We start from the raw sequence: 17,784 nt of genomic DNA, 5'->3' as shown, positions 1-17,784 counted from the left end.
AACCAACTTTTTGATTTATTGATCTGTTGTATAATCCTTTTGTTTTCAATTTCATTCAATTCTGCTCTAATTTTGGTTATTTCCTTTCTTCTGCTGGGCTTGGGATTGGAATGTTCTTCCTTTTCCAGTTGTTTGAGATATCCTATTAAGTTGTTAACTTTCTCTCTTTCTGTTCTCTTGAGGAAGGCTTGCAGTACCTTCATTATCATTTTTTCCCCAAAATTTGGTAATGTCCTTCTTGATCTCATCTCTGACCTAGCTATCATTCAGCATGAGGTTATTTAGTTTCCATGTTTTTGTATGAGTCTGCAGATTCCTGTTGTTACTGAGTTCAACTTTTATTCCACGATGGTCCAAGAAGATGCAAGGAATAATTTCTATTCTTTTAAATTTTCTGAGATTAGACTTGTGACCTAAGATGTGATCGATTTTGGAGTATGTTTCCTGGGCTGATGAGAAAAATGTGTATTCAGTTTTGTTACTCAGTTTCTTATTGGAAGATCTATCCAACACTGCCAAAGGAATGTTACAAACTCTGACTATCATGGAACTGGAAGAAAAAATCAAGTTGCTCATGCCTGTTAGAGGATCTCTTATAAACTGAGGTGCATTCTCATTAGGTACGTAAATATTAATAATTGAAATCTCTTCAAAACTATTTTCAATAAAATATTTTAAAATAAATTTTAACTAATATGCTTACATTATACCTATGTATGGAGTACAATTTATTATTTCAATACATGTGTGTGTTGTATAATGTTAAAATCAGGGTAGGTATTGTATCCATCACTTCATGCATTTCTCATATCTTTGTGGTAAGAATATTCTAAAGCCTCTCTTCTACCTATTTAGTAATGTCCAATACTTTACTGTTAACCATAGTCACCCTACTGTGCACTGTGCACCACAGTGTTCCAGTGCACAGTAAAAGTAACTTTTTAAAAAATGTAACTTTTACCTGCTGATCACCCTCTCACTATTCCCCCCCTTACCTCCTCTCCCTAATCTCTGGTAACCACTTTTCTATGCTCTACTTCTATGATATCAACTTTTTAAAAAAAATTCCATGTAAGTGAGTGTGAAAGAGAAATACAGTATTTCTCTTTCTGTTTTCTGTGCCTGGCTTATTTCACTTACCAAGAACACTTCCAGGTTCCTTCGTATTATTATAAATGACAGGATTTCCTCCTCTTTATGGCTAAATAGAATTTCATTATGTATACATACCACAATTTTTTTATTCACTCAGCTATTGGTTGCTGCATTTTTTGGCTATTGTAAATAGTGCTGCAATCAACATGGGAGTAAATGTATCTCTTCAACATATGGATTTCATTTCCTTTGTATATATATCCAGGAGTAGGATTGCTTAATCATATGGTAGTTCTATTTCTAATTTTTTGGGGAACCTTCTCACTGTTTTCCATAATGCCTATACTAATAATTTACAGTCCTACCAACAGCACGTAAGGGTTCCCTTTTCTCAACATCCTCACTAACATTTACCTTCTTTTGTCTTTTTGACAACAACCATTCTCACTGGAGTGAGGTAGTGTCTCATTGTGATTTTGATTTGCTTTTCCCTGATGCTTAGTGATGTTGAGCATTTTTTCATATACCTGCTGGCCATTTGTATGTTTTCTTTTGAGAAATGTCCACTAAGATCTTTTATCCATTTTTAATCAGATTATTTGGTTTTATGATGTTAAATTGTTTAAGTTTTTGGCATAGTCTGGATATTAACCCCTTGCCAAATGTCTAGTCTGCCAACTTTTTCTCCCATTGTGTAAGTTATCTCTTCTCTCCATTAATTGTTTCCTTTGCTGTGCTAATTTGGTATAATCCTATTTATCTATTTTTGCTTTTGCTGCCTGTGCTTTTGAGGTCTTATTTAAAAAATCCTTGCCAGCCTAAAGTCATGAAGTCATAGGTTTCTCCTATGTTTTATTTTAATAGTTTAATAGTTTGGGGGGTTTATGTTTAAGTTTTTATTCATTTTGAGTAGATTTTTTCTATGGTTAGAGATTAGGGTCTAGTCTCATTCTTCTGTATGTGGATAACCAATTTTCCCAACACCATTTATTGAAGAGATGGCCTTTTCCTCAATGTGTATTGTTTAGTACCCTTGCTGAAAGTCACTTGGTTGTAGCTGCATGAATGTATTTTCTGCATGGGTCTGTATATCTGTTTTTATGCCAATAACATGTTATTTTGACTACTATAGCTTTGTAATATAATTTGAAGTCAGTACAGTGATTCCTCCAGCTATGTTCTTTTTGCTCAGAATTGCTTTGGCCATTTAGGATCTATTGTGACTTTAGGATTGTTTTTTATATTTTTGTGAAGAATGTCATTGGTACTTTGATAGGAATTGCTTTAAATCTGTAGATTGCTTTGATTAATATGGCCATTTTAATAATACAAATTCCTCCAATTCACAAACACAGGATATCTTTTCATTTATTTGTGTCTTCTTTAATTTCTTCACCAGCGTTTTGTAGTTTTCAGTGTAGATATCATTCACTTCTTTGGCTAAGTTTATTCCTAGATATCTTACATTGTGTTAAATAGAATTTCTCTCTACCATAAGAGCAGGCAATATCCAGGTTCAGTCTTCCACTGAACATGATTCAACTATGACCTATTCTGCCATTTTTTATTTTGCCACTCTATATCATCATTCAAAATGATGCCTAACAGAGCCAGGGCCTATAAGATTTATGAATTTGACAGTTGCTTGCTTTAGCAGAACCCTAAGGGATCATTTCTAAATTCTCTGATTAAAAAGGCATGTTTATTTCTAGAAAAAAAATGAAAACTTTACCCAAGAGTCTATAAGTTAAGTTTTTTATTTATCTAGCAGTTGTAGATTTGTGGTCTGGCAGGAAGGAATTGCTGGCAATTGGAATGCTTCCTCAAAAAAGAAAAGTTCAGCTTATATTCTTAGACTGATAAGTGCTTGCCAAGAACTAGGCTAATGACATCTGTTGAAAATCAGGCTTGACCAATTCTATAATATGTGGACTAACAATGGAGATTATTACTACAGAGCCATGCTTTGGTTTACTTAGCTTCCAACCTTTCCTCTCTAATTATTGTTTCATTAAATTTTAAAAATAACTCTCAATCGGACCTCATTCTCCATTCATTTGGAGGTTTTTGGATGGTTCCAAACTTAACAATTGTCAGTGAATATGCTTGCTTCTAAAATCTGGCCTCTGATGAGTAGGACTTTATTTTTATACTACCATAACACTTCCTTTTTATGTCCTTTTTTCAGGTAGACCTTTAGATGGCTCCCCTTTCCTCACATTTATGAATCAAATTGCTCTTGGAATCCATTTTATATCTCCTTTGAGCACATTGCATACATAAGCTGGAATATTGATGTTACGTTTATCTCCCTATTTTGTGAAAGTGAACCTGACTTTTACCCCACCATCTCTTTTTTACATATTTTTTATTATTAAATCATAGCTGTGTACATTAATGCAATCATGAGGTACAATGTGCTGATTTTATATAAAATCTGAAATATTTTCATCAAACTGGTTAACAGTCTTCATGGCATTTTCTTAGTTATTGTGTTAAGACATTTATATTCTACATTTAGCAAATTTCACATGAACCCTTGTAAGATGCACCATAGGTGTGGTCCCACCAATTACCCTCCCTCCACCCATCCTCCCCATCCCTCCACCAACCCTCCCCCCTCCCTTCCTTTCCCTTCTCTCTCCCCTTTATCCATATTCTTGGGCTATAAGTGGGTTATAGCCTTCATATGAAAGCTATAAATTGGTTTCATAGTAGAGCTGAGTACATTGGAAACTTTTTCTTCCATTCTTGAGATACTTTACCAAGAAAAATATGTTCTAGCTCCATCCATGTAAACATGAAAGAGGTAAAGTTTCCATCTTCCTTTAAGGCTGCATAATATTCCATGGTGTACATATACTACAATTTATCAATCCTACATTCCTTTTGGAAAGATGTTTGAAGAACACTTAGGAATCTAAAAATAGACCTCCCACCATTTCAAAACTACTAATCACTGACCTTAGTGAGGCTGACCTTTGTGTTGGGCACATACAAGGAAGCTTAAGATCTTGGTTTAATAAGGAACCAGGACTTCCTGAGGTATATAGTACATGATGTATTTTTATCAAATATTAATTTTTATTTATTACACTCATTTTTAGTGCCAATCAAGTATAAATAAATATGACCAGTGTGACATGATCAACTTATATAACACAAGGGGAGCACTACAATTTGAGTAAAAACTTAAAATTATGTACTATGAAAACGTGAGGCATTATTTTCATCATTTTTCAAATAAGATTTTTTAAAACAAGCTCCTCAGACTTAAAGATTGGCTCATACCCCTGGCTATGCACACAGCATTTTGTAGAAGAGGAAGCTCTAAGATAAAAATCTAGAAACTTGATTTTAGATACTGGATCTATTGCTAACTAGAAAAATTTGTGGCCTTACATTATAATATTACTAGAAATTTTTAACTGATTATATACCTAGTTATGAACAAGGTAATAAAAGCAATACAATTATAAATTCTACATACATATAATTATTAGGAGTGCTCACTCTATTCTTCTTGAAATCTACATCAAGGTCAGTTTTTCTCCAGGAAGCATTCAGTCATTCAACAGCTATTTGTTGAGATCCTGTTAATTGCCACAAACAGTGCTGTGGTGTGTTGGGGACTCCAAGATTAAAAGACACCAGCAATTAGATCCAAATCTAAAAAGAGACTGATGTGTAGACAATTAATTGCAGTAGCGTGAAAGGTGTAACAAAGAAGGTGTATGCAAGGATGGCAGAGATAAACCATTGCCAAAGGAAGCTTCATCAAGGGACATTCTTTCAACTGGGCCTTATAGGGTGAATGAGAGAGTTCAGAGCTGTAAAACAGCACCATGAGCTTGGTGTAAGCAGTACATAGACTTCACGGGCAGTAAGAAAAGTCAGAGATGATGGAAAGGTAGAGAGGATCCAGATTGTCATCACTTCTTGATCTTTTGGCTAAGATTGAGTGTAGAGGATTTTGCATATTTCTTTATTTACGAGCTCTGTGATCTTGAGTGAGGAACAGTTACTAAACCACAGGTCTTTCTTTTGCCAAATGTCAAATACATCTGTTCCCACTCTTCCGAGTTGTTGTAAAGATTGGATTTTCACATGAGATAATGAATATGAAAGGACTTCATTGTAGTAGGCAGTCAGGGTTTAGATCTACCTCTAGATCTACCAGGGTCTTCTGTGCCCAGTCTGTGTGCCTAGGAGAACTCACCCTCCTTACTGGTGCTTAAAACTAACATTTAATTTATCACATTACACTGATTTATGTTGAGTGATATTATTGTTTGTTCAAACTGGGACATAATAAGTTAATATGCTTCCTCTTTTGCTCTGATGGCACCGTATTCTAAGGGGGCAGAAAGAATCTTGCAACGTTAGATGTGAAAAGAAACTCAGAAAATCTCTAATTCTACTCCCTCATCTGAGTGGTGAAGGAATGAATGATTCACCCAGAGCCACATTTCTAGTGTTGCCAAGACTCCAGCCCAGCCTCTTGACTCTGAGTCCAGTTCTCAGACTTTCTCCATATGACCTTTCCATAAATCAAGTTGAACTATATGAAATTGCTGACCTTCAGCCATTTTTACCTAAAGAAAATAACAATTCTTTTTGGTTTTATCTAGTAGAAAGAGTCACCCTGCTGGCCTAGCCAGCCTCCTGCTCAGATTCTGAGTAGAAAAGTTTCTCCTTCCATGACCTCTGTCCATGAAGAAGTGCTGTCTTCCCACTTGGAACCCTGCAAACTTAGATTTAAGGAAATTCAAACTTTTCTAAAATTTTCACATCCATCTTCACATTGGATTTTTATGACAATCACAACACAGAAGGGAAAAATCTCTGAAAGAAAAAATTTAAGATACCACCAAATTAGTATTTTGAAAATGAATGTAGGTTCAGCTCCTCTGGCTCAAGTGGCTAAGGTGCCAGCCACATACACCTGAGCTGGCAGGTTCGAATCCAGCCCAGCCCGCCAAACAACAATGACGGCTACAACCAAAAAGCAGCTGAGCATTGTGGAGGGCTGCTGTAGTCCCAGGTACTTGAAAGGCAGAGACAGGAGAATCACTTGAGCCCAGGAGTTGGAGGTTACTGTGAGGTGTGATGCCACAGCACTCTACCCAGGGCGACAGCTTGAGGCTCTGTCTCAAAAAAAAAAAAAAAAGAATGTAAATTGTTTCACAGAGTAATAAAAAGAGTGACTATGAGATAAGCGCTACTAAGAGCAGATGAAGCAGCTAGGTGTGGCTCTTCCCTGGGCAGGCATGGGCTCTCTATGGTGCTGATCCTCCTCCCAACCCAGGGCCCTCATTAGTCTAGCAGGTGTACTGGGATACACTGCACCCTGTCTTCTTTTTAGTGATAAATCAGCGCTCTGTCATAAACAATATATTTAAATTACTAGATTGTTTAGGACCCAGCAAGCCCTAGTGTCCCAGGCCCTAGTGCCTAGGAATCAAACATAGTCTTTACCTCCAATGAGGAGGGGAAAAAATAGAGTGAGATATAAAAATGAAGAAAATGGTTCTCTAATTCAGTATGTGAAAGCAGCAAGTCCTTTTCTCTGGACCTATTTAGATTATATCCAAAAAGGAGCATGATTATTTTGATCTCTAAACAGGAAATTGCTATATTATATTATTATATTCTATTACAGTAGAACCTCTGTAAGTTGACCACCCTAGGGACTATAATAAACTGTTCAACAAACAGAGGTGCTCAACATAAGGAACTGGGCTTACCGTACTGATGCGCACTTGTGATGCATGTCCAATCTATGAAAATTAGGTCAACTTAAGGAGATAGTCAATGTAAGGAGGTGGTCAACTATAGAGATTCTACTGTATGATGTATTATTTTCTTTAGAAGGAAGAGTTTGTTTCTGTACACACCTGAGAAGGAAGAAGCCTCCTCAGTTTCTGCACACACCTCCCAGTTAGCCATCTAGAGCCCCAATTTTCAAGCAGAGATGCCCTTGTGGTCATGCAATCAGTATATTTCCACTACTTAGAGTAGATTTATTTTTGTGTCAAAAGCAGCCTGTGGTGCTCCTGTTGAGGCATAAAAATATATATAGGAAAATCTGTGGTCTTTATTTTTTCACACTGCTTCTACTGACGAGCTCAATTTTATTTTTCTTCTCTTTTTTCTTTTCTTTTTTTTTTTTTTTTTTTGAGATAAAGTCTCACTCTGTCATCTGGGCTAGAGTGTAGTGGCATCATCATAGCTCACTGCAACTTTAAACTTCAGGGCTCAAGTGACCCTCCTCCCTCAGCCTCCTGAGTAGCTGACTACTGTCATACCTGATTAGTATTTTTTTTTCCTTTTTCAGTGTCTTGCTGGGGCCAGGTTTGAACCCACCACCTCCAGTATATGGGGCCAGCACCCTACTCCTTGAGCCACAGGTGCTGCCCAGTATTTTTTTTAAATAAAGAAAAGAGGTCTCACTATATTTCTCAAGCTGGTCCTTAACTCCTGGCCTCAAGCAATCTTCCCACTTCAGCTTTCCAAAGTACTTGGATTATAGATGTGAGCTACTGTGCCCAAATGAAGAGCTCTATTTTAACAAAAAGAAAAGGGGTAGAGGAAAATTGCATTGCTATGCATAGCACTAACATGTTAGATTTTTTTTTGTTGTTGTTCTCCAAAATGGAGAGCCAAACATATATCATCAAGACAATTTGAGGACAGATCCAAAAAGAGTGTACCACACATTTCCTTGTGAGCTAAATTAGAGCTGGAAGCCTGATATCTGCCACCCCCTCTGCCCTCATCCACCACCATGTGAGTACAAAGATCTCTCCCCCCACCACCTGCTCCACACTTTGAAAAACTGCAGAAGTGTATTTGGGAGCCTTGTCTGGGAGGTAGCATCTCTGCAACTCAGGAGTATACAACTAGAGAAAGGACTGCAGATACTTCATCTCTTTGTTATTCTTTATGCTTTTTTCCCTCCTCTCTTAAAATCCTGATGGGTAGATGCACAAAATAGCCTATTATTCCTCAAAAAGAGAATGGACAGAGTCTCACTCAGTTGCGCCAGGGTAGAGTGCTGTGGCATCATAGGTCACAACAACCTCAAACTCTTGGCCTCAAGCCACCCTCTTGCCTCAGTCTCCCAAGCAGCCTGCCACAATACCTGGTTATTATTTTTTTTGTATTAGAGATAGGGTCTTGCTCTTGTTTAGGCTGGTCTCAAACTCCTGAGCTCAGGCGATCGGCCTGCCTCAGCCTCACAGTGTGTTAGGATTTATAGGCATGAGCCACCAAGCCCAGCCTCTGCATAGTTGTAGTTGTTTTTTTTTTTTTTAATGTTCTCTTGTCTGACAATAGAAAGAAAGATAATATATTAATATAAATATAATATAATACTATTAATAATAGCTTAAGTTATAAAGGTGACACTCGGCCTGCCTTCCCCTATGCACAGGGTCTCTCACACACACAAAGCCCCGTTTGTTCCTCCTTTATTCTCACCTGACATTTAGCGGGACAGAAACTGAGGACGTTGCCTGAGGCCGTATCTACTGTGTGAGAAGACAGAGCCTCAGGTCTTCCCAGCTGAACCTGACAACTGATGTTTCCACTTCAAACTACTGCCTGGGGAAGTGTGATGATAAATCAAACCCACAAATTAGCTCTTCTCCCTGACTTTTAAACTCTGATTTTCCCACAGGAAAAGTAGTTTTCACATACTTGATATTATGCCCTTATGATTTTCCTCCCTTAATTTAGTCAATGCTCAAGCTACCTTCTGAATTCAATAGGAAGTATTGGATTCTCTATGCCATATTCACATCTAAAATGTCTCATCATTCTCCATGCAGAAGAAGTGTGAGACATACAAAGATTTTATCAGAGATGCAATAAAATCCCTTAACCTGTAGGGATTTTTTTCCCCCTAGGGGCCATTTTTCAGTACCTGGAGATATTTTTAATGGCCACAACTAAGCGTGTAGAGGGAGCAAGGAGGGACCGCTGTTAGTATCCAGCAGATAATGGCCAAGGAGGTTGCTGAGCATCCTGCGAGCCACAGGACAACCCCTCACAAAAGAATTATCCAGCCCAAAATGTCAGTAGTACTGAGGTTGAAAACCACGTGCTGAAGCACAACTCTCTATGTAGCTAAGGCAATTAGATTTAGCAAATAACAAATCATCATTCTTTGGTATGAAGGTCCTGCTTATGCCTGAATCTGTTCTTTTTTTACTTCTGGGTGATCATTTTATGCTAGACTTTTACAATGTGAAAAACTAATTCACATTATAAAACTAGTAATGGCTCTTATTTTCTATTCTGTTACTAATTTTCCTTCACTGGCTTCCAAATGTAACTGTCCCTAAAGTTTAGGTCTTGGTCCTCTTTTTCTACATTTTCTCTTTCATTGAAGTATGTATTGTCAGCTACACAAAGTCCTTGACTTACATAAATTGGGTTTCCATATGATCCAGAATCTGCACTTTTATTTATTGTGCATTAAACCACCTCTCAGATGCGGAATGTAATCACTAATGCAGCATCTGGCTGACTGCCTGCTGCCGGGTCTGAGGTAGGAAATTGCTCCCAGATGAAGCCTGCAGGAGGTTGGGGGGCACAGCTAAGTCCTGGACAGTGATCTCTCTGGCCCCCATCTGGAGGGACCACATCACCTGCTCCCACTGCCACACCCCTCTGAATTCTCTAACTTCAGAAGCTGGGGAGCCTATAACTGACCTGATACAGGGTATCCCCATTCAGAGCAGACAGAGACCCCATTTGTCTAGACTTGGGCAAACAGACCTTTCCAGATCACATTTTCTGGACTCAAGCAAGATCAGAGAAAAGCACTTGATTGGTATCTTTTCTGAAGGGAAACACACAGCCTGCTGCCTCACCTGGGGTAGGGACTGTAAAGATTCATTTGCTAAATATGTTCACTTGCTAACTATTTTCTGTCTGTCACCCTCTGGCCCAAGGGGACATGTCTTGAACCTGCATTCCCTGGAGGAATGCAGGCAGCATATGAACCCCTGCTCGCAGGCAGCATATGAACCCCTAGAGAAGAGGCCCACAGGGGCTTCCCAGTCAGGTTCCCATCTCTCTGCTGCCAGAGGTTCTGTTACTCTTCTTTCCTTCTCTATTCCTTTCTCTGTCAATAAACTCTATCCTGTTGCTTATCTGTGTGGTCCATGAGTTCATTCTTCGACTCTCCAAGATCAAGGACTCAGCAGAGGGAGAAATTCTGGCAACAGACCCTCACACATGGAGCTTCCATCTCAGCAGGGTTCCCTGACCAGGCCCAGCCATGTGTGAGGGTCTATCTCTATGGTTAAACTTTCAGAAAATGGACTTTAAAACTTTCCTTCAGAGACTTCTGTATCATACTTCCTCCAAAATTTATATTTCTTGCCTCTGCCTCTTTGTCCAGACCTTTGTCCAATACTCAAAAAGTTTGATGAACTTGGCCACTTTAGACCTCTTACCATCACTTCAAAGCCATATCTAAAACCAGACTAACTCACTAGCTATCCTCCCTCTTGACTTCTCTACTTTGGATATCACTACTAGTCCACTACACGACTGCTCCAGCTGCCCTATCTGAGCTCTGTGGGTCATTTTTGACAGTGCTCATCACTTGTTCAAGGAACTAATTGCATCCTACCACCTGTTGATTTGCATCCTACCACCTGTTGATTCTTCCTTAAGTAAGGGGAGGAGAATCTTGCCCTTTCCTCTGTTAGTTCACTAAAAGATCAACTCACAGTTAGGGTAGATCAATAAGAGGAACAGATTTATGTACCATGTGCACATGGAACATCACAGAGTAACAACTCAATATCCCAAGGGGCTCCAGATATTTTTATACATGTCTGGTGGGGCAGGAAGGGGTGGGGGTGTGTGGAGAGGAAGTGTATTGGGTAATTCTGTTTAGGGGCAATATATGGTTGCTAAGGAGGATGAATGGCTGGGGGAAATAGATTGACTTATAAATTAACCTGAGATACAGGTATTAATGTTTAAAATGATTTGGTCCAGGTCTGGTTGCATTCTTGATTTTCTTTCCTGCCAAGTATTGAGATAATAGGGAAGGGAAGGGAAAGGAAGGGAGGTCCACTGTTCTTTTGATGAATCTATCCAGTTGTGCAGATAGAAGGAAAGCCCCTTCCAAGGGCTTCCTAATCTAAGGGTCTTTAATTCAAATACTCTTTATACCAAGGAGTCATATTTTGAGGTGAAATTTCCTGAGTTCCTTCACTTAATTTCTTTCTCTAACCAATCCTTTCCCTTTCCACTGTCACTACTTAATACTTAAGCTCTTATTGTCTCATAAAGCCTGAAGAAACTTATACCTGGCATGTCTTGGGACCCACATCCATTAGTAAAATCTTCAGCACTGTGCCTGATGTATGGTTTCACTTTGAAATAATTATAGAATGTGCAAATGAGCAAATAAATGGTTCCCTGTAGCTCATTGATTTACACATTCAAAAATATTGATGAGTTCTTATTTTCTCCTTCCTTTTTATTACAAGTGTGCCTTGATATCCACCTTAATGTGCCCAGTTTCTTGAGTGCCTAGTGTGTGGCAGGCATTGTGCTAATTATTTTCACCTTCAGTAACCATATATTTGTGTATTCCTATTCCTTTATGACCTCAACTAAGATAAAAACAAGTTCATTGGTGAATCAATTAAGTTTTTTAGTTTCAAACCTATTGTAGCTATTTAAGCCAAGGTATGGCATAGCAGTAAGCTTTCATAGTATCTCCAGGAGGCCAGAGAGAGAGACAGAATAACAGGCTGTGCAACTAAAAAGGATGACACAGCACTCCATGGATCACCGTTGCCACTAGGTACAGACACCACAGGTTGCATAGCATGTGCCTGAACAATGGACCCCTGGTACGAACCTGTATAAAAACCAAATGCTTCCAGTGCAGCCCCCACCAAGAGATGGACTCCATGTGACACCCACAGCCTCCCACTGCACACTTCCTCATCAAAGTCTCAAGCTATTGACAGAATGTCCTAGCTATACAATAGGCTACAAAATGATACTTTTTGTTTTTCCTATAGGTAGCTGGACTCATCAAATGTCAAATTCCCCAATTAAAAGGAAGCTCAAAATCTGCTGAATAGTCAGAAAACAAAATCATGTTAGCTAAGTGGCCATAATGAACATCACTGGCCTGAAAAAGCTAGTGCACCTATTTAAATGCTGACTGATAGGCAAGGAATGAAAAGAGCTTCAGAAGGGACTGGAGCCAATTGAGCAGGCGATTGGTCATGACAAAATATTGATCAGTTTTTATAGAGAAACATTTATTTTGTGCTTGTTCTTTCCTCTGCCTGAAATATTCTTTCCTCTGGTCTCTAATGAATTAACACCCTTTTATAAAGTCTTTGCTAATCACTCTCTCGCTATAAAGTCATCCCTTCTTATTACACTAGCCATGCTTTATCCACCTATCTTGATTATTTTTCTTCATGATACTTTTCATCATCAAGCATATAATATCTTATTTGCTTTTTTGCCCCTACTGGAAAGTAAGCTCCATGAGAACAGGGATTTTGTCACTTCCATTCCTCTATTCTCAACACTTAGAGGAGTGGAGAGTAGAGAGCAGGTACTCATAAATATTCGCAGAATAATTGAACAGATGGCTTAATTTGTCCATTGCAATTTTTTATGGATCATTTTTCTGAAACTTAGATTATAACTTAAATCTGCAAGAGAACTCTTGAGTGCATTAATATAGTTTTGATAATATAATTATCAAACTCAAAGGATATCTGAAAAGATACCTGAAATGTTCTTAGGTTATCAGGATTACTCTTTTTGTGGTAAATTCATTTAAGTAACTTGATAATCAGAAAATCTTGCACTTTTAGACGGATGTTTTCTATGTATGACTTGAAAATTTCTATACATGAAATACGACAAAATAAGTAAACATACTATGGGCACTTCCTTCAAGAAACTCCTAGATGAATATGACAGCAAATGGATGAACAAATAATCCAAAAGATTAAATCACAGGGCAGAAAAAGAAATGGAGGAAGGAGGCAGAGAGAGAAGTGAACAAGGAAGGCGGGGAGGGAAGGGTGGAGGAAAGGGTGAGTAGGAGCTGAATTTAAAAGTACTAAGCTCTGGCTCTTTGGAAACCTGGTGCATGGGGCCCTTTATGAAAAGGAGATGCCTGACTCTCCACAGTAAATGGAGGGAATAGGATTTAAGATGGTGCTCATGACACTCTCTAGAAAAGTAAAGAATTTTATCCCCCCCCCCCACACACACACACAAAAGGAGAATATGTTTTTGAAACCTCTGGCTTTGGAAGCAAAATGTACACCCTGATCACTGCCTTTTCCATCATACTGCAGCTGACTCTTCCTTTACCCCTGTCAATTGCAGGAGGGAATGCACTAACAAACCAGCCCTTCCATCTAAACTGGGCTTGGCTTTCTTTGGAGAAAGAATACTACATTGTGGATGAAGAGTCCACATTCTTAGAAGTGGCCCTCACACGCAGAGGATACCTCGGAGAAACATCCATTGTCAGTAAGTAATTCTGGATTGGCTGTTGGTGAAAAGTCATGGAAACATGAAATTCAGGCCTAACAATAATAGTAAGAAAGTCTGAATGAGAATCAGTAACTGTTTAGGGGGTGGTGCTCATGATCTGCTCAAAAATGTGACACGATACATGTAAAAAAAAGTACATGTGCGATGGTGCTGTGATTTTTGCTCCACGAGAGTTGTGGATTTAGATATATGGCAATTTGTTATCCCCCTTCCTTTGTTTGCCTCTTTCTAACAAGTTATATTCTTTCTCTCTTTTACAATTCAAAGGACTCCAGAAAAATTAAGATGTTTCAGAGCTATCCCGTCATCCCCAACTCAATTACCTTCAAAGTTATTTGTAAGCCTCTATTAGTAGGCTTAGCTCTAGCTGTGTCTTTAGAAAGCTTATTTATGAGTACAAGATGCATTATTGTATTTAGTTCGAGCTGCTCCTTTGGATTATGTATAATTGTTTTAACCCTTCTTAGGTTATAAATTCCTTGAGACCGTACACAGTGTCAAATTTGTCTGTTTTACAAGGACCTACTGCAGAAATACATCTCCTTGGAGGAGACACACATGTAATGCCTTCATAAAATATCTCATTGTCATCATTACTAATTAACAATAATTGTTCTAATATGCATTGCATTTTCATAACATCTTTAGCTGCCAGAATTTTCGGAGATACTTTTGGCTTTATTTTCATAACCTATTGAGAAGACAGATGTGGGTATGTTACCTTCATTTTCCAAATGAGCATTCTGTTTCCCAGACAGTCAGGACTCCACTCAGAGTCCAGCTAACGTATCAAAACTGTTGGTGAGAAGCCAGGGAAAAATGGACTGGAGAGAAAACAAGTGATCAAGAAGCAATCTGTAGGTTCCTCTCTGGGATCAAAGCTTCTACAGTAAGGCTGTTCTTCTACAGCAGTTCTCAACCTGTGGTTCACAACCCACAGGAACTGTATTTAAAGGGCCACAGCATTAGGAAGGCTGAGAACCACTATTCTAGGAGAAGAGATCAGCCAAAGAGCAAGTGATTTGGGGTGGCCTTCAGCCTCAGTCTACACCCCAGGGTACCTCCTCTACATGTGGTGGGACTCTCTTCCAGCCACTTGGGGGAAATATGCCTCCTTTTTCCTATAGGGCTCTGTTCCACAGCTCTTTATCTCAAGACCTTCTTGTGGAGTTGGGTTAATATGCCAGGAAATATTTTCATATCCTGGATTAAGAAAAAAGGTCACTTGACTGTTTGCAGACTAACTGAAGACCTCTGGCCTCTCTGTATAAACCAACGCCTCTGCCATGCTCTGTCCTTGTGCCCCATTTGATGGTTTTTCATGGCGCATATTGGGTGTCTATTTGTCTGCTGTCTTCCCCAGTAGATTTCCATCTGCATAAGGCCAGGAACTACATCTTGGGTTATGTCTGACCCCAAGAATAGCATGGGGCATGTGCTAGTCACCAATCTTTGTTGTTAAAGTGAACTACAATCAGGCTACATAATACTACTTAAAACCACAACACCAAAAAAATAGAACCTCTAAAATATTTTACTGTGTTGCTCCAGAAAAGTCTTCCTAATGTCTTCATCCCAACCCAGGCTAATATCCAAAGCACAGGATCTAGAAGAAAAAACAGAAACCAACCTGTGGAGTTTGACTTCTTGCTCTGATTCTTACTCTTTTTCTTAACATTCAAAATAGCTTTGCTTTCCTTATCTGTAAGTTTTACACCTCAAGGTGTATTTCTGGATTATTTATAATAGTGATTATAAATCAATCTAGCAATTAAATCTATCCCTGGCAATCAAGAGGCACAGCAGATGATCGGTAGATGGCATCTAGCATTATTATTCCATGGTATTCATCAAACTGAATTAAAACCACCTGTTCATCTGTTTATCTCCCCACAAATCAGAAACGTCTTGAGAGTAGTGGTTGCTGCACCTAATTCTGTGTGACATCCTCTGCACCTCCCACAGAGATGGTGCTCACCCAAAATTAAGTAAATAGTCATCTGTTGCTTCATTCCTTCGGCACCGCCACCTACCCCTACACAAGCTGCAACTGAGGACATCACTCACTCTTCCTCATGTTCTCCACTTCCAACATGAGGCCAAAGGAGGCTTTTCCTAAATATTGGATGCTCATCCTCAGTTACCAAACCGATACCAATGCAGGCTTTCCTCCACAGTTTTGCAAAGATAGCACTAGAAATTAGAAATTATTTTCATATTTAACAGCTTTGGGTATCTTTTACAAGTTTTCAGAGACTTCAAGAATGAGGCCAAGGAGTTATTAATCTCATTTTATTTCAAATTGTCACCATAGATTGGCATCAGGTCTTAATAGTTGATTTAGCACAGTCCTGTGACTGCAGAGTCTAACCAGTACAGTGAAAGTCACAGTGGTGAGGCATGGGTACTCTTGATTCATTGACCCTTCACTGGTATATAAAATCAAAACCAAACAATACTAGAGTGTCGTTGAACATTTTAGGGGGAGAGGAGATCATCTTAGTTTTAATGGGGTGGCACCTTTCACAGTTATATCTCACACTGGGTATTTTAACACTATTTTGTTGCTGTTGTAGTCTCTTCAGAATTCCTATTTCCTTACAGAGCTCAAATCTACCATCCCCACTCTCTAGTCCCACCAATGCTGCACAAATTGCCTGAAAAATTGCTAAGAATTCTCTCACAATCAAAAATCGCTAAACACAAGAAACCAGCCACCATGAGAAAGGATCTGCATGAGAAATCAATCTATAGAGACATTATTTCAAAGACTGGAAATTGGAACTATCAGATACAAAATGTTCACTCAAAAATATTTATGAATACCTACCATGTGCTAGGCATTGCCCTAATCTTCCAGGATTTATCAGAGGACAAAATAGCCAAAGATCTCTGCCTCTATAGAGCTCATATTCTAGTATCTTATCTCTTTTTAGAATGTGAGCTTTCTGGGGGATGGGATGGTTTCTTACTAATCTCTAAATCCCCAGAACCTGGTAGCATTTGGCACATCAGAGGCCCTCAGTGAACATTTGCTAGAATAACTAAGTTAATGACTGGTCTCTCTGTTCTTCTCTTTCTGTCTGTTGCTCCTCCTTCCCCACTTGCCTCTCAATTGGTTTCACTGGTTCTTACTTTCCACACTCTCTTAGCAAAGAAGGTCAGAAGGTTATTTACAAGGTTCTTTAGGGAGCATTACAAGTAAAAATTTCTATGGTATCTATCTTCATCAACAATAGACACTACTTTGAAAAGCAAATATTCCTTTAATCACTTGGTTTTATATATTTATAGTTTTCTTATTTTTATTCAGGCATTGAAACCAAAGATGAAACTGCAAGAAAAGATAAAGATTTTAAAGGAAAGGCCAACAAAAAACAGGTCCAATTCAGGCCTGGACAGACTACAGCCAGATGGAGAGTGAGAATTATATCTGACAATGAATATGAGACTTCAGAAACCTTCCAGATCATTCTATCGGAACCTGTCATGGCTGCACTGGAGTTTCCAGAAGTGGCAACAGTTGAAATTGTAGACCCTGAAGATGGTATGTGCCACTGATTGAGAAGCTTTATTAGCCAATTCTCTGGGTCCATTTGAGGCAACCATACTTCCCTCTGGCTATGTAAGCCACTAGGTGTGTTCACATCCATTTTAGGATTTAAAGCAAAGTAAATCACTTTAAGACGGTAAGTTTTCATTTACTCTTATCAATTTTAAAAAGGAATATAGTAGATTAAAACAGAAAGAATCTTTACTAGCATTCCTTTTACATATAAACAAGTCCTCACTGTAAGTTTTCTGCACACCAAGGTATGGGCCAGCTCTGCCCCCACGTGGCTAATTGTCAGAGCCCATTCCTGGCAATCTTTTCACAGTCTTCTGGGAGCCCCTGCAGCCACCACACCAGGTCAAATGGGGACCTACAGATGCACTGTCCTACATGGCTGCTCCATGCCAGCCAAACCATGAGTTTTAACTCATGTTCCACGAGGTTCTAGGGCTGTATACGTCATATTCTTGAATTCAGTAGTTTGTTTTCAATTCATTCAGTCAGCAATATTTCCCCTAAGAAATTAAAATGAAGGCTTGGCGCCTGTAGCTCAAGTGGCTAAAAGC

The 17,784-nt window shown here is 38.8% G+C and overlaps 1 protein-coding gene across 1 annotated transcript in view; it reads left to right on the top strand.

Annotated features, from left to right (window-relative positions):
- FREM3 (FRAS1 related extracellular matrix 3) overlaps positions 1-17,784 on the top strand; it is a 90,347-nt gene that overhangs the window by 34,855 nt on the left and 37,708 nt on the right. Inside the window, exons 3-4 of the mRNA XM_012805412.1 lie at positions 13,495-13,641; positions 16,979-17,212. Of these exons, the coding sequence (XP_012660866.1) occupies positions 13,495-13,641; positions 16,979-17,212 (381 nt within the window). The remainder of the gene's footprint in view (positions 1-13,494; positions 13,642-16,978; positions 17,213-17,784) is intronic.

Source organism: Otolemur garnettii, unplaced genomic scaffold (genome assembly GCF_000181295.1).
Source record: "Otolemur garnettii isolate 467f Iridium unplaced genomic scaffold, OtoGar3 scaffold00041, whole genome shotgun sequence".
NCBI classification, from domain to species: Eukaryota; Metazoa; Chordata; class Mammalia; order Primates; family Galagidae; genus Otolemur; species Otolemur garnettii.
This window is presented reverse-complemented; position numbering and strand designations above follow the sequence as displayed.